This window comes from Musa acuminata, chromosome BXJ2-6 (assembly GCF_036884655.1).
Source record: "Musa acuminata AAA Group cultivar baxijiao chromosome BXJ2-6, Cavendish_Baxijiao_AAA, whole genome shotgun sequence".
In the NCBI taxonomy this organism is placed as follows: Eukaryota; Viridiplantae; Streptophyta; class Magnoliopsida; order Zingiberales; family Musaceae; genus Musa; species Musa acuminata.
This window is the reverse complement of record NC_088343.1, coordinates 11,308,197-11,331,734: the sequence shown is the minus strand read 5'-3', so window position 1 is coordinate 11,331,734 and position 23,538 is coordinate 11,308,197. Positions and strand designations below refer to the sequence as shown.

Here is a 23,538-nt window from a genome sequence, read left to right as displayed (position 1 = left end):
ATTTTATCTTAAAATTACCTTAAATAAAGAAATACCAAATCACCAATTTGTTACTTAGATTGGAAAAATAATCCAAATATTCGTCATTAAAAATTAATGGGATCATGTCATTATTATTTTATTAATAAAAGTGGTATTTAACAGCTTCGATATTCTTAACAAAATGCAAAAAAAAAACGACAAATTGGAGTTGACCCTCACCACCCACCCATGGGGACAACGGAGGCCATTAATGGCCTGGCCTCCCGTTGGTCCGACATCTTTCATCCAATCATTTAGTAGGCAAGGAATCCGGGTATCGAATTGATGGGTAAAAAGTATTGCCCAAGAAGAAAAAGTCCGTGTAGTTTCTTATCGTGCTTCGGCTTACCACACCGTGATACCGGGGCCCAGCCTCTGTCTTCCACTCACGACACAGGAACGTGGGCGGGTACAGTGGTGTCTGGTAGAAAAACTTTTTCGAAAGAGGGGAGCGTAAACAAAAGCGAACCTGTCGATTCCGGAATGGTTGTTTACGGTGAACTGTGATCAGAACTAGACAGTGGGATCTCCCCCATTGGCTCTACAATATATTGGCGCCAACTCCCGTCCTTCCCGCCAAAAGTTCCCGCGTCTCCCCATTAGATCCGTTCGTAACCTCCGACCGACCTCTTCGATCAATCGAAAGGGCTACAGGGAGAGCGTGATTGCTACCGGGATGGATGCCTTCGGGGGGTTCTTCGTCGATGAGAAGGCGATCCGCGTGGAGAACATCTTCTTGGAATTCCTTAAGAGGTAGTCAAAACCGCTCTTTCTAGGGTTTTCCCTTCTCTTTGCTTAGGGTTTTTGTTCGATTTGATCTCCTTCTGTCTTTGTCCTTCCCAAGATTCAAGCATGATCCAAACGCGGTGGAGCCGTTCTATGAGGCGGAGATCGAGGCCATGCGGCACAAGGAATCCACCACCATGTACGTGGATTTCTCCCATGTCATGCGCTTCAACGACGTCCTCCAGAAGGCCATTTCAGAGGAGTACCTCAGGTGACTCTTCTTCCGTTCCTCCTTACCTTGGGTCCTGACTGCAGAACTCCATGGACATACCTTGTTAAAATTTGCCAGATTCGAGCCCTATCTGCGGAATGCTTGCATGAGATTCGTAATGGAGCAGAAATCGAGCGAGAACAGACAACCTATCATCGCAGATGACAACCCTAACCGCGACATAAATGTCGCCTTCTACAACATTCCATTGTTAAAAAGGTATTGCTTGATTCTTGGGGTTTTGTTCCCCTGATAAAATAATATATCTTTCTTGAGGCGTGCTTCTTTCCTTGCATTTCACATGCTTACATGATTTATTGTAGGTTGAGGGACCTGACGACATCAGAGATTGGGAAGCTGACTTCTGTAATGGGGGTCGTTACCCGGACAAGTGAGGTCCGGCCAGAGCTCCTGCAGGGGACCTTTAAGTGCCTTGAGTGTGGCGGAGTCATTAAGAATGTGGAACAGCAATACAAGTATACCGAGGTGGGCTGTTGGGCATATAATTTGTGAAATTACTTGTTCAATTTCTAGTTTGTCATGTAGGGTTTTGTGGCCACATTGATTTTTCTTCATGCTCATTTCATGGTTTTGGATGCTTTTTATGAATTATGATGCTGACTATTAGTTTTCTTCAGCCTATAATATGCATGAATGCTACATGTGCAAACCGAAATAAGTGGGCATTGCTTCGGCAAGAGAGCAAGTTCACAGATTGGCAACGGGTAAGGATGCAGGAGACATCTAAAGAAATACCTGCTGGTTCTCTTCCTCGATCTTTGGATGTTATTCTCCGACATGAGATTGTTGAGAAGGCAAGGGCTGGAGACACGTAAGCTTATTTAGAATCTTGAGCTACATACGCAAATAGTAACCTTGTCATCGTTTACATTCCTTTCTCTCTTGGTGATTATAGGGTCATCTTCACTGGCACATTGGTTGCGGTGCCAGATATTATGGCACTGACTTCCCCAGGTGAGAGAGCAGAATGCAGGCGTGAAGCTCCTCAGCGTCAAAATGTATCCGGTGGCCATGGAGGAGTCAGCGGTCTCAAGGCTTTGGGAGTAAGGGATCTTTCATATCGCCTCGCTTTCATTGCAAACTCAGTGCAGGTTGAAACTATTCTGGGCTCAAATGTTAATATTGTTTGCTCCAATCTCAACCTTTGATAGTGCATCTTTTGCTCAAATGCATTTCATGCTCTGTTTGTTTAGATAGCAGATGGTAGAGGGGATGGAGACATGAGAGACAGGAAGATAGATGTTGATGACAGTGATAAACAGGAGTTCACAGTATGTTCTTTCTTTTCAAGAACAAATAGCTAGTTTGTTTATTTTTCTCCTATTGTGTTTATGATTCATGATTACGTCATGCTGTATAATTCAACTGACGAGTACAAATTATGGTTAGTGCTTCATGATGTTTTTTTTTCCCTGTGCATGTGAATCTTTTGGATGCCAAATGTTGTGTAACCTTACTCTGTTAATCCAATAAATGATTGAAGGATTTGTATCCTGGAAAATATAAAGACAATGAATGTTCTTATTATGGTGCCTTTTTCATTTAGTTAGCATATGTTATTACCAGTTGACTTATAATCTACTAGCAAACTCTTCTGAATGTATACTTGACTTTATAATGTATTTTTATTTTGCAGCAAGAAGAGGAAGATGAGGTGATGAGGATGAGGAATACCCCTGATTTTTTCAATAAATTAGTTGACAGCATATGCCCCACGGTTTTTGGTCATCAAGAAATAAAGCGAGCAGTTTTGCTTATGTTATTGGGTGGTGTGCACAAGTTAACCCATGAAGGAATTAACCTTAGAGGTGATATCAATGTGTGCATAGTAGGAGATCCAAGCTGTGCAAAGTCTCAGTTCCTAAAGTATGCACAATCTTTTGGTCTATTTGTTCTGTTAGTTTATATGAATTACAAATTTCAGTCTAGCATGTTTAAGATGCTCAAGCCAGTGGTTAATTACACCTATTTAGTTATATCAAAATAGCACCTATGTCACTTTTCTCATGATGAAACATTATAGCAATGGAATTTTGCTTTATGTGTATAGACAGATAAAAAAAGTAATGGCCAGTCTAAAAGACAGCAAATAATGTCAAGTTGGTAGAGAGCTAAAATGGATTTTTCTGAAACAATCATAATTAGAACTTATTGTAGCTTCAGACCTTCAATAAATCAGCTTTTTGGTGAATTTTCTCTATTTACAGACCCTACACATTTCTTTGCATAAAGCTTACTTAATCATAATTGTTTTCTGTTAAACAGGTATACTTCTAATCTTGTACCCCGATCTGTTTATACATCAGGAAAATCCTCCTCTGCTGCAGGTTTGACAGCAACAGTGGCTAAAGAGCCAGAAACCGGGGAGTTCTGTATTGAGGTAATTCTGTTTATGCTTTTATTTTGTATAATATGATGTATTTGGTTTTATGCCACTATTGATGAATGGGTTGTCTATAAACCTGCTTCATACTTCGAAATATTTCAGGAATCTGATTGGTAGTGTTTAGCCAATATTCACAAGGTTTAGTTGCTCATGGATTTCTTGCAATAACAAGCATTCATTAATTGCCTTGCATGTGATGAATTTTAAACATTTTATTGTTTTGTAGCATCTGCAATAGAAAAATAAATAACCCTGTTAAAGAGAAAAAAAATGAAAATGGAAACTTGTGGATCAATCTTTAGTAAATTTCTTGATTATGCAGTTATTTAGGAAAAATCTTGGTCTTCTGCAATATAATGGTATTTGTGTGCTTGTAAATGTTTCTTGAACTTGCAATACGTGAATTATTTCTAAATTTGCGTTTGGTTATGTGGAGTCAACTAATAGTTTAGAAGCATCTATTTGAAATCTATTTACCAGTAAGCGGAAGAAGATAAATTTGGCATAGTCGAAAAATACTTTATTGCTGTGAACTTTTATTGTACTTGAAATGATTTTAACAAAGAAAATAAAAAGTATCATTCTGAATTTAAGGAAATTGACATTCCCTGAATCCAGGAGTTTAATTAGTTGCCTTCTGAATGATGCATCTCCATCTTTTACAGGCAGGAGCTCTAATGCTTGCAGACAATGGTATATGTTGCATAGATGAATTTGATAAAATGGACATTAGGGACCAGGTAGTTCTTTTCCTCTCTCTCTCTCTCTCTCTCTCTCTCTCTATATATATATATATATATATATATATATATATATATATATATATATATATATATATATATATATATATATATATATATAATGTACTGTCTAACAACTTGAACTTCTGGAGCTCTGACTTTTAGTTGATTTCAAGGTTGCTATACACGAAGCAATGGAGCAGCAGACTATAAGTATCACCAAAGCAGGTATACAAGCCACGTTGAATGCAAGAACTTCAATTTTGGCAGCAGCAAATCCTACTGGAGGACGCTATGACAAGTCAAAGCCCCTTAAGGTAAAATTCTTGGAGTGAAATTTGAATTTCCCTCCGAATGTTGAAGTCGATCATTAATTATTTCTTTTCACCTTGCAAGGATGCATTTTCTTTTTCCTTCAAAATTATGTAGCATTTTGGTAGTTCCGCATGATTTCTGCAATTATCTGACTACAATGATACTGATTTTGAAGTACAACATGGAAAATGATTTACATATTCATATCAATTTCTCAGTACAATGTGGCCCTTCCTCCTGCTATTCTTTCAAGATTTGATCTGGTGTACATTATGATCGATGAACCAGACGAAAACACAGACTACCATATTGCTCATCACATTGTGAGAGTTCATCAGAAGAGGGAGGATGCACTTGCCCCTGCATTTACAACTGCAGAGTTAAAGCGATACATAGCATATGCTAAGTCTCTGAAACCTCAGGTTCACCAACTTTCTTCAGTATTGTCTCACATATTTCAGAAAATGGTTTTCATTTTTTTATCATTTAATTCTTAAATGAGCTATGTAAATGCAGCTTAGTTCGGAAGCAAAAAATGTGCTAGTGGAATCATATGTAGCTCTTCGTAGAGGTGATAGTACTCCTGGAACCAGAGTGGCCTACAGAATGACAGTTAGGCAACTTGAGGCATTGATCAGGCTTTCTGAAGCAATTGCTAGGAGTCATTTGGAGAATGTGGTAAGCAAACATCCATGATGCATGGAACACAATTTTTTTTTTTACATTAACCTATTTCACGATCTTTCCTCTTCTGAAACCATAGGGAAACTCCTCCATAATTATTTTAGAAATGTTAAGAATCTAAGGTTCTGTTTTGATGTTCCTAGGTGCTCCCAGCCCATGTTCGCATGGCAGTAAGACTCCTAAAAACATCCATAATCAGGCAAGAAGATTTTTTTAGATATCAACAGAAGTTCAAGGTAGTTTCTTCTGGATTCTTAAAAAGTTTTGTGTATACATACAGTGTTGAATCTAGTGAGATCGATCTTTCTGATTTCCAAGATCATGAAGATGGTGTTGCAGTCAATGTTCCTGATCAAGATGCTGCAGAGTTGGCTTCTGATGGAATTGATCCAGCAACAGAAAATGGAGGTAGGTTTCTATTTTTCGTGCTATTAGTATGGTAATCGATCATGTGTTTTGTTTCTGAAACTACATCTAACTGAACATAATGATCTTGCAGGTAATGAACAAGGATCTGAGAGTCATCAGAAAAAGAAACTTGTTATAACCGAAGAACACTTTCAGAGAGTTACCCAAGCCCTTGTTATGCGTCTGCGGCAACATGAGGAGGCAGTAGCGCAAGATGGTAACAACACTTAATATTATCACATTTGTTTCTTGGATGCTTCTTCTGAGTCTCTTCATAGGTAGAACTGGTTTTTCTTATTTAGAATCACTAAAATTTTAACTAAGCACAAATTATGAGTCTTCTTTCACGTAACTAAAAATTACATTGGAACTTTACAAAGGAAAAAATGCTTATCGGTGATATCTGCAGATGTATTATTACTAAGGGACAGGTGGAGCAATGATATAATTGGCAGTTAATTTGTCGAAGTTCTAGTGTTCAAGTTATGTAATTATTAAATGACACAAGGATCTCCAAGTTACTGTGTATGTTTGGATGCTTAATGAATTAAAATGGATAAACATGTGTGGATGTCTTATGTCAAACAGCTTAAGTTAACGATATATTCATATTATCTTGTATTCGTAAATGTTATGAAGGATGTACACATGCATAAGCTTGTAGTTAGCACATAGGTCAAATTTAGACTATCCTTCTGGAATAGTATAGTTTCAGATTGTTTGAACAAGTCTAACTAGATCTGAGCCCAGAGTAGAACAACGCTTTAAATTTGCTTGAATTGTATAACCTTCTTGGCATTTGTACAGAAGTATTACGGATATCTTACATTAGTTGTGTAGTTATTAAAACACGACGACTCCTCTCGAGTCTCAGCTTGAATCCTTTTTTTTCCCGATTTGTTTATTGTTGCAGGAAGTGGTTTGGCTGGAATGAAGCAGGGGGATCTAATTATTTGGTACGTGGAGCAGCAGAATGCCGTAGGTGCTTACAGTAACACCGATGAGGTCCGGGAAGAAGTCAAGTGCATCAAAGCCATTATAGAGGTACGTATGCCCAATGAAACGTATAGGAGGATGTTAGGTTTTCGTTTGGATTGGTCTCAAAGCCTTGATTGTGTGGAACGGTCTTATACAGAGGTTGATACAGAGGGAAGGCCATCTGATAGTGATAGATGATGGAACGAGCTCAGCAGCGTCGGATGGTCAAGCAAGAAGATCGAGTGAGAACCGAATTCTGGCAGTGGCTCCAAATTATATTGTCGAGTAGGGGCATCTGCAAGTGCAGGCTGCAGTCCTTTTTAGAGATTTCTACATATAGGAAGACTCGGGATGGGACAATTAGAGGCCTTGTGTATTAACTAATTACTACCGCAATGCTCCTCCGTCCAGCTCTATGCGAGAGTTTGTACCACTGTAAGTGTTTGCTTTATTTTTATGATATCAAAGTTGAGTTTCAAGTATCCTCTCTACGTTGAAGAAACTGCTTTAATTATGAACGAAGAATGAATTATATACTATTTGAAAGGCTATCTTAATGTGATTTATGCAATCGATATCATCTGGTTAAATGTAAGTTTTGATCTGATCTGGTTATAATCAAAATGTGATTTATGCAATTGATTCTTGAACATTTAAATATTATGTGTATCATATAATAATTAGGACATCGTAGCTTTTATTCAATGAGTATTAATTAATTAGTTTTTTGGGGTTAATTATTTCAAACTCTTCCGTTGTAAATGAAGTCGGACTAGGAAACCATTTGGAGATAAATTTCTAATCCGACTCGGTTTGGAATAATCTAAGTCGGATCTTTTTTGGAAACCGAGTCGTATTATGAAGCCAACCTCATCCTATATATCTCTCTCTCAGAGCGGCAGGGCTCATTTGTTCTCGTTCTGCTTCTAACGCCGCGCCAGCCCAGTCTCTTCTTAGCCTCTGCTCCTCCCGTCGTCTAGAGATAGCCTCCAAGAACCTGTGGAGAGTGGGGCAACGACCAGATGACGAAGAGGGCGCGCAAGGAAGACGGGAGCGAGGCCAGGAAGAAGGCCAAGCGGATGAGGGTTGATGGCGGAGGAGGCGGAGAGAAGACGAGCGACGAGATGACATTGAAGAAGCTAGGCATCAAGAGAATCATCTGGAAAGTCAACGGCAAAGTGGAAGGCATCTCGAAGCTATACGATGAAGCGGCCGAGGAGGAGGAGGAGGAGCGCGGTTCAAGAACCGCTAAGCGCCAGAGGACTGGGGCGGCCACGATCGCCGATGGCTGCGGCCCCAGCGTGAGCAAGAGCACGAGCACCTCCTCCACCGTCGTCGACGAACAACGCCGACAACCACGTCATGTGACGTCGTTGCCGATGGAAGCTCGGGTCAATGACCCTGTTTGCGTTATGCGGAAGAGGATCGCCCAGAGCGACATCGAGAGGCAGCAGCATCGGCTCCTCCTGCCCGTAAATCAAGTCAACAAACCAATGCTCCAAGGCATGATGACCGCCGCGGAGAAGACGCGGACGACGGAGAAGAGCGGCCTCCCGATCAAGATTCTCGACGGGGCGGGGAGGGAGTACAACCTCATCCTCAAGTTCATCCCATCCATCAAGACCTACCGCATCATGGGACCCGACTACACGAATCTGGTGGACGACAACGGGATTCAAACGGGCCACTTTCTTGATCTCTGGGTGTACCGAGTGGGGCGGAGAGGCAGCGGCGACGGCATAGCCAACGAAGCCGGCGAGCTCAGGATGGCCATAATAAACAATGCAAAGCCCGAAGAGGAGGAGGAGGAGGACGATCGAGAATGCGCTTTGGCCGACGAATCTGGAAACGCAGGAGGCAGCGTTTCCGACGGTCTACCGCATGAGCTCAGCGATGAAGAGATGGAGGTAGCAACCGCGCTAGTGAGCTTGAGCCATGGCAATGGTGCCGATGAACGGGAGGCGGCACGCATACTAGTGTGGATGAGCCATCGCGGGCTTCCACAGTGACATCGTCGTGGTTGTGGAGTGCAAAGACTCCATATATTACATATACTCGATACATTCACAATTAAGAGATTAGCTGTATAGTCGACACGAGAATATTTTCCAATAAAATCAGCAATTTTCTTCTGTCTCGATTGTCATTCTGTCAATTATAGATAGCTCATAATCTGTGGTGATAGTATTTGATTTCCGATCCTGTAAAAGACTTCCTCGGAGAACATTTAGGCTTCGATTGTTCCTGTTAGAGTTGAACATATGCTGAACGTTTAGGCTGAATCGATAACATGCTTCTCTCATCCAAACATATAGCACATTGATGGGGTTTGAGAATGGAAGGATGGATTCAACTAAGAACATAATAACCAAAGCTGGAACAGCCAATGATTGATCCATCCAAGCCATGATTCAGAGTGATAGATCCAAGACAAGCTATACTAGAGATAGATAATATAGTTACTATGAACAAATTGTTAATATATTACACTCATTTCACTTGATTTACATGCATCTCAATCATAAACACATAAGAAGAACAACCAGCCTGACAGCTGAACTTGATGCCAAAGTCTTGTGCCTCAGCCATGGTTCCTCAAAATCCTGGCCTTCCTCTGTTCACCATAGCAACTGAACCGATTCATGTTGTTCCTTTCTCCTCCCATCCAAGTCGTTCCATGGAGGGAAGGAGACGGTAGGCATGACAAACAAGTCACATAGGTCAACCACTCACACATGTCATCAGCATCATCTTCTCAAACACACCCACTCCACCTTATAAGCCACAACAGCTATTTGCAAAGGTGTTTGCTCCACAGTATTGCATGATGCACGTAAGATAGGATAGTAGTAAGTTCGCGCGGTATTGGTGGTCTTAAAGCGACTGCGGTAGCCTAAAGATGTGCTCCTCTCCGCTCTCATCGATCTTCTTCACCCATTTGCTCTTCTTGCGAGACCACCACCTTCTCCCTCCTCCCCTGGACGCCCGCTTCGGTTCCGGGCTGCCTCTGGTGGCCATCGTCCCGGCCTCGTCGATCTTTCCTATCATCGTCACCTCCATCCCCTCTCCTATCGGACGCTTCAGGGATCTAACCGCGCCTTTGTTCAAGCCGCGCACATCACCACGAAGTCCTTCCTTCCCTCCTTCCAGATGATTGGCCACCACCACCGAACTCCTCGGGTTGACGTCGATCAACTTGAGCAGGCCGGTGTAGGAGTCGGACTTGCAATCCACCAGGGAGAAGTCGATGTTCTCGTACTCGGGCAGTAGCTCATACGGATCCCCGACCTTGAACTCCACTATGTCGTTGAGGCCGGACTCCTCGATGACCTCCTTGGTGGAAGCCAGGGATTCTTCCTCCGGGAGTATGCAGACGAGTCTCCCTCCGGTTCGTCGAGCTGCCGCAGCGAGGGCCACCGTTGATTGGGATGCTTTCGGTGAGACCTGGACTATCAACTTGGCACCCATACCAGCTGCCAAGGCGGATATGAACTCGATGCTCTCAGGTTCCACTGATTTCTGAGCTTCGTTTCTTCTTCCATGGTCCTGACTACGCTGCAAAACCAAACCAATCCTCTGAGAATTTAGCTTATTTCTGATGCATAGCAAATGCTACAATATAATTTAAATTTAATTAAAAGTTTAAGTTGAATTAGAATTTTGTTTAATTAAGAGTAAAAATTATTGAAAATTGATTCATAGTAGTTATCTGAGTAGTTACCATGATCTAAAAGTTATAGGGTAGTTTCAATAATTACCTCAATCATAGGTGACATGATGATATGAGTAGTTACCACTAGGTCCTATAAATATTTGAGAATATACTTGAGAATATTTTGTAAATATTTTATGTCAATCCTCTTGTTTTAAATACTACATCAATTTTCTTGAATCGAAAAGATCCTTTTTACTTGTATCGTAGTATTCTATTTTTTTTTTGTTCCTCCATCCCCAACAAAACTACTAATCTCTATGGTTATTAAAAAGACCCTTTACAATCTTATTAACCCGAAGTTAATCGAGAGGTGGCGGGCAATGAGGCGACGATTCCGTAAGGTTTCAAGTAATAGTCTTTCTTTTATTTTTCTGATCTCATTTTCCTCTTCTCAAAGTTTTGGTTTCCACGAAATTTCTAACATGGTCTCAGAACTTTTATTTCTAACATGGTATCAGAACTTTTCGATTTCTAATGAGACCATAAACAGGTCATATGAGATTATGAGAGAACAATTAAAACTGTGCTCTGTTGGTTCTCATCTACTTTAGATTGATTCTAAAAACATCAATAACAAGATTCAGATGAAGTAAAAGCAAATCTTGTGTCATGAAATCCAATAACATGTTGAATAGTACAAAGAAATAGGATATGACAAGCCCAAAATTCTTGCTTTGTTATTGGGCACACAAAGAATGGATTCTATCTCAAATAAGATTTGCTGTTTTTTGGAGAACAGAGAGATTATTGCTTGTCTCCTACAGAATGCTGATGTTTCCATTTGTTTGTGTATACGCAAACGGATTGGTCTCTGAATTCAAATGCACATCATATAAGAAACAAGAGAAGGAAAAGGATTACCAGCTTGAGAGTATCTAAGTATGCATTGGCAGCGTTCTCCGGAGACCAACCCATTGTTCCGATCGATCAGCCGTTCTGGTTCTCCTCCTGCGCCAGTGGAGAAACAGGAGGGGAATTACACAGAGAGGTAGAGATAGAGAGAGAGGAGCAGAAGAGGAAGAGATGGAGATGGAGAGGAAGAAGCAGCAGGATTAATTCAAGAGAAGGTGGTGGCCGTTGCTGAGGGCTTGCGTCGTTCCTTCGTCGTTGACGCTGTGGCTCGTGAGCGGTTGAGGCTAATCCAAGCATAGATCCCAACTGACGACGGTAATCCCGCGTCCGATTCCTATGGCCCTCTGTTGCTGGATTTGCTGTCGGATATGCCCCGTCCACGTCACTCGGTCAACCCTTCGTGTGAAGACCCAAAATTCTATGTTTATATATAGCAATGCTCCATTGGTGGGTCCCTCCCTCATCCTTGTTTGAGCATTTCGACAAACACTTGGTGCTCCCGTCTCTCCACCCACCTTAGCTCCTAATCGTGCAACACATACCGTGTTTTCGACCTCTTCTTTCTTCTTTGATCATTCACCTCGACAAATGCTAACATGCTGAAGCAGTGAAGTGCACCTCAAAGGCTGCTGCTTTCAGAAGGGAATATGTTATCAGGACCTGATACCATCGAAAGTACGATAATGCAAGCAAATGGGGATCTTTAGCACAGGGAAAGCAGGATGGCGGAGTAGAAGCCAGCTCATGCTGCAGGATATGGACATCTCACCGACCGCTCTTGCCGCTGCCTTAGATACCTCACTCGCACCCACTTGGACTTCTGCTTCTCTTTCTTCTCCTTCTCCCAACTGTTCTCTCTCGCTCGAAAGCAGACTCCAAGGATGGGTTATGGCCGACTCGGCTCGTCTGAGTCCACTCGTTACACACCCCATCTTCAGCCGAGTCGCAAGCGGCTGTTCCTTTGGGTCGGCCTCCTCGCTGTCCTGTTGCTTGTAGCCGCCGGCGTCTCGGTGGCGCTCTTCGTCCGCGGCCGGTCCCGGTCGGTCTCCCCCGCGAGCCGGGCGCCGACCCAGGCCATCGCCAGGGCCTGCAGCCTGACTCGGTACCCGGCGCTGTGCGTGAGCTCGCTGCTTGACTTCCCGGGCGCGCTGGAGGCCGGGGAGCGCGACCTCGTGCACATCTCCCTTAACATGACGCTCCACCGCGTAGGAGCCGCGATCTACGGCGCCTCCGCCATCGTCGGCACCGCCATGGACACGCTCGCTCGCGCCGCCTACGACGACTGCATGGAGCTGCTTGATGACTCCCTCGACCAGCTCTCTGACTCGCTCCTCGTTATCTTCCCCTCTGCGTCGCCGTCCCCGTCATCGCAGGCGCGCGTCAAGGGCGCCTCCGACGACGACGTGCTCACCTGGCTCAGCGGCGCCCTGACCAACCAGGACACGTGTAATGAAGGCCTGCAACAGGTCAAGAACCTCTACGTCAAAGGGCACATGGAGAACCAGCTGAAGGACCTCACCGAGCTTGTCAGCAACTGCCTCGCCATCTTCGCCGGCGTGGGCCGTAACAAGGACTTCGCCGGCATTCCCATCCACAACAAAAGGAGGAAACTACTGAACGCCATCGAGGACGACGACGAGTTCCCGACGTGGATGGGGAAGAAGGACAGGCGGCTGCTTCAGGTATCAGCGGCGAGTATTCAGGCCGACATGGTCGTGTCCAAGGGCGGAAACGGCACCTACAGGTCCATCGCGGACGCCGTGAAGGCGGCGCCAGATTACAGCAGCCGCCGCATCGTCATCTACATCAAGGCCGGCCGGTACGACGAGAACATCAAAGTTGGCAGAAAGAAGACGAACCTCATGTTCATCGGCGACGGTAAAACCCGGACGATCGTAGCCGGATCACGAAGCGTCTACGACAACTTCACCACCTTCCACACCGCCACCTTCGGTATGCCATTTTCACTGTGAATTCGCATGATCGAATTCTATCGAACTGAGGAAGAAGACAACTCTTTGCAGCGGCGACGGGGACGGGGTTTATTATGAGGGACATCACGATACAGAATTGGGCGGGGCCGGAGAAGCACCAGGCCGTGGCGCTCCGGGTGGGGGCGGACCGTGCGGCGGTGTACCGCTGCAACATCATCGGGTACCAGGACACGCTGTACGTGCACTCGCAGCGCCAGTTCTTCCGTGAGTGCGACGTCTACGGCACCGTCGACTTCATATTCGGCAACGCCGCCGTGGTGCTGCAGAATTGCACCCTGTGAGCGCGCAGGCCGATGGCCAGCCAGAAGAACACGATCACGGCGCAGAACCGCAAGGACCCAAACCAGAACACGGGCATCTCCATCCACGCGTGCCGGGTGGTGGCGGCGGCGGACCTGGAGCAGGCGAAGGCCAGCTACGCCACCTACCTAGGCCGGCCGTGGAAGCTGTACTCGAGGGTGGTGTACATGCTGTCGTACATGGGGGACCACATCCACCCGGCGGGGTGGCTCGAGTGGAACGCCACCTTCGCCCTGGACACACTGTACTACGGGGAGTACATGAACTATGGGCCAGGGGCGGCGCTGGGGAGGAGGGTGACATGGCCCGGGTACCGGGTGATCAAGCTGCCGGCGGAGGCGAGCAAGTTCACGGTGGCGCAGTTCATCTACGGCTCCTCGTGGCTACCCCCAACCGGAGTGGCCTTCTTGGCTGGCTTGTCCATGTAGATGGCCACCACCCATACCAATCAATCCTTCTCCTTCGTCTATCCTACTCCTTGTAGCCTTTATTCTCTTTGATGTATCTGTGACTTCCGAGAACTGTACATTGTCCAAAAAGTTGCCTGTTCCACCTTCTCCGGCCTGGAATACATACCCTTTGCTACATCTACTCCATCACAGGTCAAATGAGATGACGCACTGAAGAAGAAAATAGCTTCATTAGGTCGCCACCACAGTGCGGACCTAACCTGAGCTTACACAGAACATGGTATCCAGCTCAACTAAGAACAACAAAAGGTTTTTAGGAATGATAGCCTACGATTTCCAAAACTCATCGTGGTCTGGTGCTGATTGCTGTGGACGACAAAATTGATGACAGAAGGTACAGGAATCGGGTTGTCCTGATCTCACAGAAATAGAACCTGTCATGATTTCCTTGGCTGAAATAGTTCTTCGCTGCCAAGGAAGAGGAAAGGAATCGACTACCAGAGGCTAAAAGATAGATGGAAGACTTTAAAAGGCCGAATTTCCAAAAAAAAAATCTTTAACTTTGGCCCCCTTTTTTTTTTCAATAGAACGCTTCAAATTTTTTTATTTTTTTCTTAGTATACCCTGATTATATGAAAAAAATTATTTTAACCTTATAACATTAAAAAAAAAATTAATCAATCCTAGTTGCGCCTCCATCTACGTACGCCTGATTGTTCGACCTATTGTCCTAACCTGTGATAATAGTTATTGTCATGAACCGATGAGAGAGCTCCAAGGGACAGTCAACCCTCATGTGAATGATGCAACTAAGAGGGTACTCTCACGCACGACAAAGAAGGGACGATCTAACTCTTGCGTAAGATTATTAAATGGGAGCGACTAACTTTCAAACGAGACTATAAGCAGAGAGAGACAATCAACCCTCTCGCACGAGGACTATAATAAAAGGGATAATCTCATGCATGAAAAAGGAGGATAGGCGAAAGGGATAACCTCATGCATGACGAAAGTAAGTTGTTAACCTACGCACAAGGGTTACAAAACAAAAGAGGGACAACAAGCCCTCGCGTGAGGGTTACGAACTATGATAGGCTCTTCCACGGGTGCTCTAGACGAGGTTGATAAGCATAGGACAAAGGGAGGCAATCGATGGGCAGAGGTACAATGAACGATGATGATTGATATGAGTAAAATAATTATAAAAAAATCTCTGTAAAATTTTTTAAAACTTCATGTGTTCTACCCAAAAAAAAAAAAAAAAATCAAGATTATGAGTTTTTTTTTTCCAAAAATTCGCCGGAGACTTGATTGGTTCAACAGTGATGTGGGCTCTGATGGTGCTCCTGTGGTCCATTTCCATCCACTTGTATCTTCTCTTTTCTACGCAGTGGAGGGGGGAGTTATCGTGTGGGTGTCGGTGGGAAGCAACAGTGTAATGTATAGGGGCAGATGGTGGAAAGCAGCATTAACATATGAGTCAATGTCAAGTTTGAGAAAAGCTTATTGTTTTTAGCTCAAAGGGAAACGAATCCATAATGATTCCAAAGACATTTTACACAGTGAAATAGACGATTTTATTCATATATGCTGTTAGCAACAGTGAATCCATATACCAATTACAATGCCTTATCCAAGATTCTATTCGGAGAGAAACCCAAATATTAGTAGAATGAATCGAACTACTACCTTCTCACTTCACTCTTAGGAGTACCCAATCTCAACAGGTATCACAAAACCAGAAGGAAAGTTCACTTGTCTTGTATTTCCTCCGGAAAACAAACCTCGACCACAAACATTTTGTGCATGAACTAAAAGAACAACAAAAGACTAGCTCAAACCTCACATAATTGTCCAAAGGACTTGTACCCTACAAATGATCCCAGTTCTCCTTTTATTAGAGAAAAACTGAAAAGGTTTGTGATGTGCCACCCGACTGTTCTGGAGACAAAACTAAAGCAAGCATCTGATCAACGACGGATGAGGGAAAAATACAGCTCCATTCATAAGTTTCTCTCTATAAATTCCGAAATTCTTTCCTCCATATAGACATCTCCATGTCAATGAGGCATGTGCCTTTCATCTGGAAAAAGCAGAAGCTCATTTGACTTGCCAGCTGCAATGAGCGAGTTGACAAGTCTTGCTGTGTGCCGGAAGTGCACAATTCTCACCGATCATTCCATGAACAAGCAGCAGCTTCCCTCTGATTTTGTGCACATGGTGCATGATCGACCCATACTCGTAGAAGTCAGGATTTTCTTTAGGCAAGCCAATGTACTTTTCAGTGTCGAATGTATCATATCCGTCCCATGAAGTCATCGGGGCACCTGAGACTACACAGCCGAACGTGTCAGGAAATCTTGCCAGGCTCATTGCCGAAAGAAGGCCGCCATAGCTCCAACCACATAGACCAATGTGACCCGCTTTGGCAATTCCTTGCCTTACAAGCCACTCTGCACCAGTGAGTTAATCTTCTGCATCTACGCGACCAAAGCTGTGCTTCATATGGCCCTCAAACTCCAATCCTTGCCTTGCAGTCCCTCTTGTATCGACCTGCCAACAGAAAAGAAAGCTTTGCTCCAGCTGGAAGATGCAGTAATAAACTAATAATCATGAGTCAGGGTGGGGATCCAGGTAAAGATATGCAGATTTTGAACAGTGTATTGGCTGAGATTAAACTACTATCTATCTCTAAGGGTATTAAAAGGAACCTATGAGTTAATTATACTATTAAATTATTTATTCAACCAAAAAACATATGTTTATGAGCACAGCACAACAAAACATATCTCTAAGGGTATTAAAAGTTACCAAAAATTTGCCTTATACTCATGAAAGAACTCTGTTAGTTTGAACGATACTACAGAATCAAGTTATGTAAGCCAAGATCCAACTACCAAAGCCAGCAAGTTATATTGGAGATGATGTTTATAAAATTGAAACTATCAAATGATAAATAAAAAATTCAGTACTTTTTAGAATTACAATTTGTACCAGAGTTGGATGTAAAACTTATAAACATGTTAAAAAAAAGTATGTATATCTTGTTGTTATCGCAATACTATATATGCTAATTTAAAACAGTCACAAGTAAATGTTGATAGCCATTCGACAGAGCATGCAGAGCATACTACAGTTTGTAAACCTGACCAAAACTGATAGATATTATCAAGCAGAGATATCACCTTCCATACTAAGATTCCCTTACTCTGTAGGCATTGAGCTCTCATGTCAACTGTATTTATCCATGAATCAACTACTAGATGGAGACTTGGACCACCATAAACACTGATTAATGTTTTATATGGAGGCGGCCCTAATTTTCTTGCATCAGGCTTGTATAGAGCCCCATATAAAAGTGTACCATCTTTTGCAGATATTTGCACAATCTCTGGTAAGTTGTAGCTTTCCAAACCGTGGAATGGTAAGAGGCTGCTCATATAGAGGTGTTATTATACTTTAATCATGGACAACAACAAATGTCTGCATATGATGATCAAAAGTTCCTGCATGTCTTCCCCTTCCATAAGTCAACCTCTTTGGTGGTTGCAAGGTAAGGTTCCAATCTGGAAAAAGCTTCGTACAGTATAAGTTAGATTCTAAAGGCCCGTCCATGGTCCCAGTGAGGTAGAGCAATCCTGCATTTTCATTTACACCAGAAATTTGTTCAACCATCCAGTGTGGCCGAACGTATGAACAGAACACTCTTGGAGAGAGCAAGGTGTATGATCTCAAATGTAGGGTTGACAAAGGACTTTTGGGCAGAGGCAATTAATATGGTATGTTACGTTGTCAACTGCACTCCTTCTGCAACACTTAACTTTAAAACTCCGGAGGAAGTTTGGTCAGGTACTCCTGCTGATTACTCTGATTTAAAAATTTTTGGGTGTCCAGCATACATTCATATAAATGAAGGAAAATTAGAGCCTCGAGCTAAAAGGTGCATTTTCCTTGGGTATGCTTCTAGGGTGAAAGGATACAGATTATGGTGTTCTGATCTCAAATCCCTAAAATTTGTAATCAGTAGATATGTTACTTTTGATGAATTGTCTATGTTATCTTCTAAAGAAGAATCTATTAATTGTACAAATGATAGTGCGCAGAAGCAGGTGGAGCTTGAGATTGGTAGTTCTAATTCTTTTCAGTCTAACTCTTCGACTCAAAGAATACCAGTAGATGGTCCCGAGTCTACTGATGAAGTTGATCCAGAGGAAGAGCAATATTCTATAGCCAAGGATAGACCACGGAGAAATAATCGACCACCACAAAGATATGCAAATTTAGTTGCATATGCTTTGTCTGTTGCAGAAGAAACAAGTGAAGTTGGTGAGCCTACTACCTATTCAGATGCAGTTTCTTATGATAATTCCGCTAAGTGGTTGATTGCGATGAATGAAGAAATAGAATCTCTCCATCAGAATAAAACTTGGAATCTTATGAAATCGCCTTCGGGGAAGAAAATTGTTGGATGCAAATGGGATACTATTGCTGAGGGAAAGGTCCTTGTTTAGAAAATTTATACGAAGGACAATCCAGCTGATATGCTTACAAAGCCTCTTCCGGTTTACAAGTTCAAGCAGTGCTTGGACTTGGTTGGTGTTCATTGTTGGTGATTGCCCGTTTGTCACGGACTTAGCTGGTTTTGCCTAAGTCATGCGGCACCCTTGCGTGTCCGTCCGCAAAGGTCAACCTCCCCGAAACCTCCCATTGTCCCTTAGGACCAACAAAAGAGAGAACGGGCTAGAGAGAACGCCTCAATCGGGATCCTCAAGCAAAAATCTCCGAAAACACTTCATACACAATGCAAATTACAAACAAACTTTACAAGCTCTGAACAGTGGCACAACAAAGGGTAAAATGGTCCATTACAGACTGAAAATCTCTCGCACGTGTCCACATGACACAACCTTTATTTACAAGCCTAAAGAGGCCACCAACCCAACTAAAATGGGTCTATTAAGCCTTCGACCGCCCCTCTACATGTTGTACAAGGCATGAACATGCCAAAAGACACGGACATATATAAGCATTACATCAAACATCCTGTTTCGAAGTTTGTCCGTGACATTCTCCCCCACTTATTCCTTCGACGTCCTCGTTGAAGCCTTTGTCGACACTGCAACTCCTCGCCTTTGTTGAGTCTTCAATCTTCTGCTCCAGCTACAATGCGCCTCTTGGCTCCTTGCTGCTCTCCGATGCTATTTTTGAGTAGTCGAACCTTTGATCCGCCATGCTGCTTCAACTCACCAATGACTCTGACTCTGGTATGGGGTTGGCTGAGTTGTGTTGATCCTTGTTGATTCCTACGGATCCCCCAGATGAAGGAAAAGACCATCCTTACTGCGCCAGTCTCTCAAATTCCTCATGCTGCTTGAATTGGGTGGATGCTTGTTGGAGCTTTAACGAGCATCGTCTCGCAAACTTATGAAGTTTTGGGTCCTTCCTCCACAAAATTTGCTCATTGACTCTTCTTTCACTTAGTTGTCACATCCAAGTAGGTTCGCATCACTTCCGCTTTCGATTGGCATTTCGTTGGGAAATGAAGCGGACAATCTACTCTCAGTAGCACTGATCACCATTGGTGAGGATTTGACAACTATTGTCTTCCATTATCTTCGAAGGGTCTTTGAACTTGTGTAGAGCTCCTCTGCTAGATAGATAAGAGAATTAAAGTACTCGGTTTCGCCCATTCTCTTAAGAGTTGAGAAGGCAAAGGTTACTTGACTTCGCCCGCCTCCTCGAGGTTGTACTTCATGCATCGAGCTGGTTACTAGCCTTCACCTGCTCTTTGCTCACACTTCTAAAGCACTTGAAGTGTTTGCACTCCTTGCGTTGAGTTAGTTACTGTGATTCACCTTCTCAATGCCATCGAACTTGTGGAATGCAGGAAGTTCTCACCCCAACTTGGAGTAATTCTCTCATAGGTTTGGTCGCCTCTGGGATTGTACCGTCTTCTCCATCAACCCTGCCGCCTACTCCACTGAGTAGCAAAGGTACAGCACCGCGTACTGCCTGCTTCGTTCCTTGGTTATGCACTCTTGCATGACCCGAAGTCCTTCACTTTCGGCTATCTTGATGAGAAGCACATTGACACCGGTCTTACGAAGTTCCTCGGCCTCTGCCCTTCAACCTTGTCTCGGTACTTGGAGATTGCCTCTGCATGCTCCACCTCCTCGGCCCCTTTCACGACCAAACGCTCTCCCTCCATGAGAGCAAGGGATCAATGACTTTCACGGAAGTCCCGCCTCTGCGGTACCATGGCGCTGCCATGCCCATGGCACTACTATCCGTCGCCTCGCATCTACATCCCTTTTCTTCACAATCAATAGATATGCCTTTGTGACACTCCTCCGAGTCCACCTCCATTCTAACTTATTGCTTGATTTTGGGTAGCTAAGTTCCTCTGGACTCGTCATCGCTTCCTCGCCTCTTTCGACCCCCTGCTTCAATACCGCTGTGTTCTCCAAGCAGTCTGTTTGGTCGATGGAAAGACAGATTGTAACTCCCATGCATGGCCTCTACCATCATGTTGTAGGGTTTGCACCGATTCTGTTCTGCTTAGCTTCCTTGGTAGCAACGTTCGCTTACTCGACCTTGTCCTCTGACTTGTCGGGCTCCCTTAAGCGAATATGAACTCTGGAGTAGTCCAACTCTCCAGCTGCTTCGATCATACCTCTGCATGATCAAGTCCCCCCCATGGAACTCACTGGTACTTGCATTCGAACTTTTCCCTTGGTGGAACCCAGCCCCCATATGCTGATGACCAAGGTTTTCATCCGATGCAAAATTCGATGCACACACGGAAGACCGGCCTCTGCGATACCATGGCCTTCACTCCTTGAATCCATAGCCCTTTTTGTCGTTGTGTTGTTCACCGAAGTGGAGCTTCCAGTAGCTCCCGATCATACCTCCATATGATCTAGTCCCTCCCGGGACTATGTCGTGTGTATCGCATTGCCACGAACTGTTCCACCACGATCCACTGCACCATGTCGCCTCCTGGTGACATCTCCATTGCATTCTGATCCTTGTGGAATAAACTCGAATTGTGAACCCTCCATGTGTGGCCTCTGCCAATACATCGTAGGGTCTCTTCCACCTTCGATTTTGTTCGCTCCTTTGGCAATCGACCTTCATCCACCCACTCTTGGGTCACACCTAGAGATGAAGCACCGCTCTAGGACAGTCCGTCGCCTAGTAGCTCCCGAAGTCCACCGACTTCACTGTAATTTGTGCACCATTGTCTGGATCCTGGGCCTCTGCCCCTACCAGCACAATCTCCGCTGCGCATCGCTTCCTTCATGGCAACTTTGAATGGCAACACTGTGGCATATTCTTCAAGAGTACCCGCCTCTGCGTCCTCTTGCCCCGTGCTAAGGCCTTCTGAACCCAACTTCGCCTCCACAAATTGAGTCGCCTTAGTTCCTCCATCAAATGCTCCTCCGAGATAAGGTGCATGTGCCCAGAAGCTCCTTTCGTCTTTGGCACCATGCAAGATGAGTCCGCTCCGTTAGAATGAAGGACCCATGGAACAACATGATCCTACTCTTGCCTCTGCAAGAGTTCATGTCCTTGACCTCTGTCTAGGGAAAGCACTGTGCCTCTGCTCCATGTTCCAACTTCTATGATGGCTCCCTTCATGCGGCTTGGGTACTTCGCCAAGTTACACCCAAGTTGCTCCGCTCCTCGTTTTTGCATTGAGTCGATGGTGGCCCTCGCGCCCACCATTCCACGGGTCAGCCCTCCCTTGAGTCTGATCTCCACATCAACTCCAAGTGTGCCTTCATTTGTGTTGCTTTGGGTCGCTCCCCCACTTGATCTCGCAATGCATCCACCAATGCATTCTCTCAAGCGAGATCATGCGACGACTCCTCGCCGTTTACTCAGTCCATCGAGCTTCGTGGAGTTGTTGTTTGTTGAGGTACTCCTCAACATGTGAGGTCCGTCTCACATGATTCTCCCTCTGGAGAGCCAGGACTTATCCCTCCTGGATAACTGTCCCATTGGAGCAACATCTCTCTTCGTTTCGGAGACCACCATCCCCTTGGACTACTCCGACCTGCTGAACAAACTATGCATTGATCTGCCTCCTGCAAACGCACTTGCTAGATTGCGACTCTACGTCAATACAGCCCCCGCTGCACCACTCAAGGCCTAGCAACATGCTGAACTCATTGCATACTTCAGCCTCCTACGGACGTATCCTTCACATGCCGAAGAGAAAGTTTCAATGCTCCATGGCGTCGAGTTTCGGTCGCCTTGGGATGGCCAAGAACATTCCATCGTCCGCATACAAGCCCATGTATGAGTACCAAATTCTTCGAGTTAGCAATTCCCCTCACCTCTGTGAGCTTTGCATAACTCTTTTGGTCGTTGAGCAACTCATTCCACCTTACATGGTCTCATCCTTTACCAAGCGCCTCGCTTGGCTTGAGCACCATCAAGTATAGTTGTCAACGTTGAGCCGTAGCTCAAACTCAACCATCCCAACCTTTGTGCGCTCCACATTCTTCCAAGCTTGTCTGTTCTCATGGTGCCTCTTGCGCGAAGGGTTGGCCATTCCTCTGAATGCCAATCTCAGATGCCCGCTCCTCCGAGCGACTCCTTTTCCCTACATCTCCATGCCCGTTTTCCCCCAAATGGTCGCGCGTGTGCTGACTGCCCTCAACGCAGCCCCGCTAGGTCCCCCACGTTTGCATGCTAAGTGTTTTCTATGAGTGCTTGTCCCGCTCTGATACTATCTGTCACAGACTTAGTTGGTTTTGCCTAAGTCGTGCGGCACCCTTGCGTGTCCGTCCGCAAAGGTCAGCCTCCCCGAAGCCTCTCATTGTCTCTTAGGACCAACAAAAGAGAGAACGGGCTAGAGAGAACGCCTCAATCGGGATCTACAAGCAAACATATCCGAAAACACTTCATAGACAATGCAAATTACAAACAGACTTTACAAGCTCTGAACAGTGGCACAACAAAAGATAAAATGGTCCATTACAGATCGAAAATCTCTCGCACGTGTCCACATGACACAACCTTTATTTACAAGCCTAAATAGGCCACCAACCCAACTAAAATGGGACTATTAAGCCTTCGACCGCCCCTCTACATGCTGTACAAGGCATGAACATGCCAAAAGACACGGACATACATAAGCATTACATCAAACATCCTGTTTCGAAGTTTGTCCGTGACACATTGGGGCTTTTGTGAAGAAGGTGGAGCAAGTTTTGTTAATTGTTAATGTTGGGACATGCTAAGGTGGAGATTTGTTAGTTTGACAAGTCCCACATAGTCCCACATCAAGAAAATCAAGTTTGGAATCTCCTGTTTAAACTATAAATAAGGGTCTAAGCTTTGAAGTCAGATGCACCACAAGAAAACCCAATTGTTTACTTTAGGCTTTTCTTGTTTAGTAGTTTCGTATTTTATGGCCTAGGAACATCTTCCTAAGGCATTTGTAATAGTCTCTTTTTATAGTAGTGATTTGCTCCTCTTTCGTCCGTGGATGTAGGTCAATTGATCGAACCACGTAAATCTAGTGTTCTTGTCGCTTTTATTATTTCTGTTTTATTATCTTTGTTGGGTTGTCAAAATTACTTTTCGATAAATTTCTTGGGATAGCTCTAACAACGAGCTCAACAATTTGTATATCATTTAGTCAAGAAACTTCAAACCAAAAGTCATCCAAAAGAAATCGAATTCGGTACCTCAGTCGACCCGAAG

General features: G+C 44.3%; 2 protein-coding genes and 2 pseudogenes across 3 annotated transcripts; 2 read left to right on the top strand and 2 right to left on the bottom strand.

Annotated features, from left to right (window-relative positions):
- Window positions 1–614: 614 nt before the first annotated feature.
- LOC103987766 (DNA replication licensing factor MCM6) lies at window positions 615–8,628 on the top strand. 2 transcript variants are annotated; one of them, XR_010487750.1, is made up of 19 exons: window positions 615–774; window positions 866–1,018; window positions 1,097–1,237; window positions 1,342–1,504; window positions 1,657–1,850; window positions 1,935–2,130; window positions 2,233–2,310; window positions 2,676–2,905; window positions 3,305–3,419; window positions 4,091–4,165; window positions 4,342–4,482; window positions 4,699–4,902; window positions 4,997–5,158; window positions 5,308–5,363; window positions 5,445–5,572; window positions 5,664–5,789; window positions 6,486–6,616; window positions 6,708–6,985; window positions 7,445–8,628. XR_010487750.1 is itself a non-coding variant. In XM_009406160.3 (18 exons), exons 1-18 carry the CDS (start codon window positions 698–700, stop codon window positions 6,837–6,839), a joined length of 2,502 nt encoding a protein of 833 aa, XP_009404435.2. In that variant the 5' UTR covers window positions 615–697; the 3' UTR covers window positions 6,840–7,101. The 2 variants fall into 2 exon arrangements, 1 of the variants encoding a protein (XP_009404435.2); XM_009406160.3 differs by lacking the exon at window positions 7,445–8,628 and having other exon boundaries at window positions 6,708–7,101.
- Window positions 8,629–8,991: 363 nt separating this feature from the next.
- LOC135614812 (uncharacterized) lies at window positions 8,992–11,947 on the bottom strand. Its single transcript, XM_065112563.1, has 2 exons — window positions 11,127–11,947; window positions 8,992–10,105 (listed from the first exon to the last, which is right to left on the bottom strand). The coding sequence occupies exons 1-2, from the start codon at window positions 11,178–11,180 to the stop codon at window positions 9,425–9,427; spliced, it is 735 nt and encodes a 244-aa protein (XP_064968635.1). The 5' UTR covers window positions 11,181–11,947; the 3' UTR covers window positions 8,992–9,424.
- A 51-nt stretch (window positions 11,948–11,998) lies between these two features.
- LOC135614810 (probable pectinesterase/pectinesterase inhibitor 34) lies at window positions 11,999–13,996 on the top strand (annotated as a pseudogene).
- Window positions 13,997–15,489: 1,493 nt separating this feature from the next.
- Window positions 15,490–21,237, bottom strand: LOC135614809 (uncharacterized; annotated as a pseudogene).
- Window positions 21,238–23,538: the final 2,301 nt, after the last annotated feature.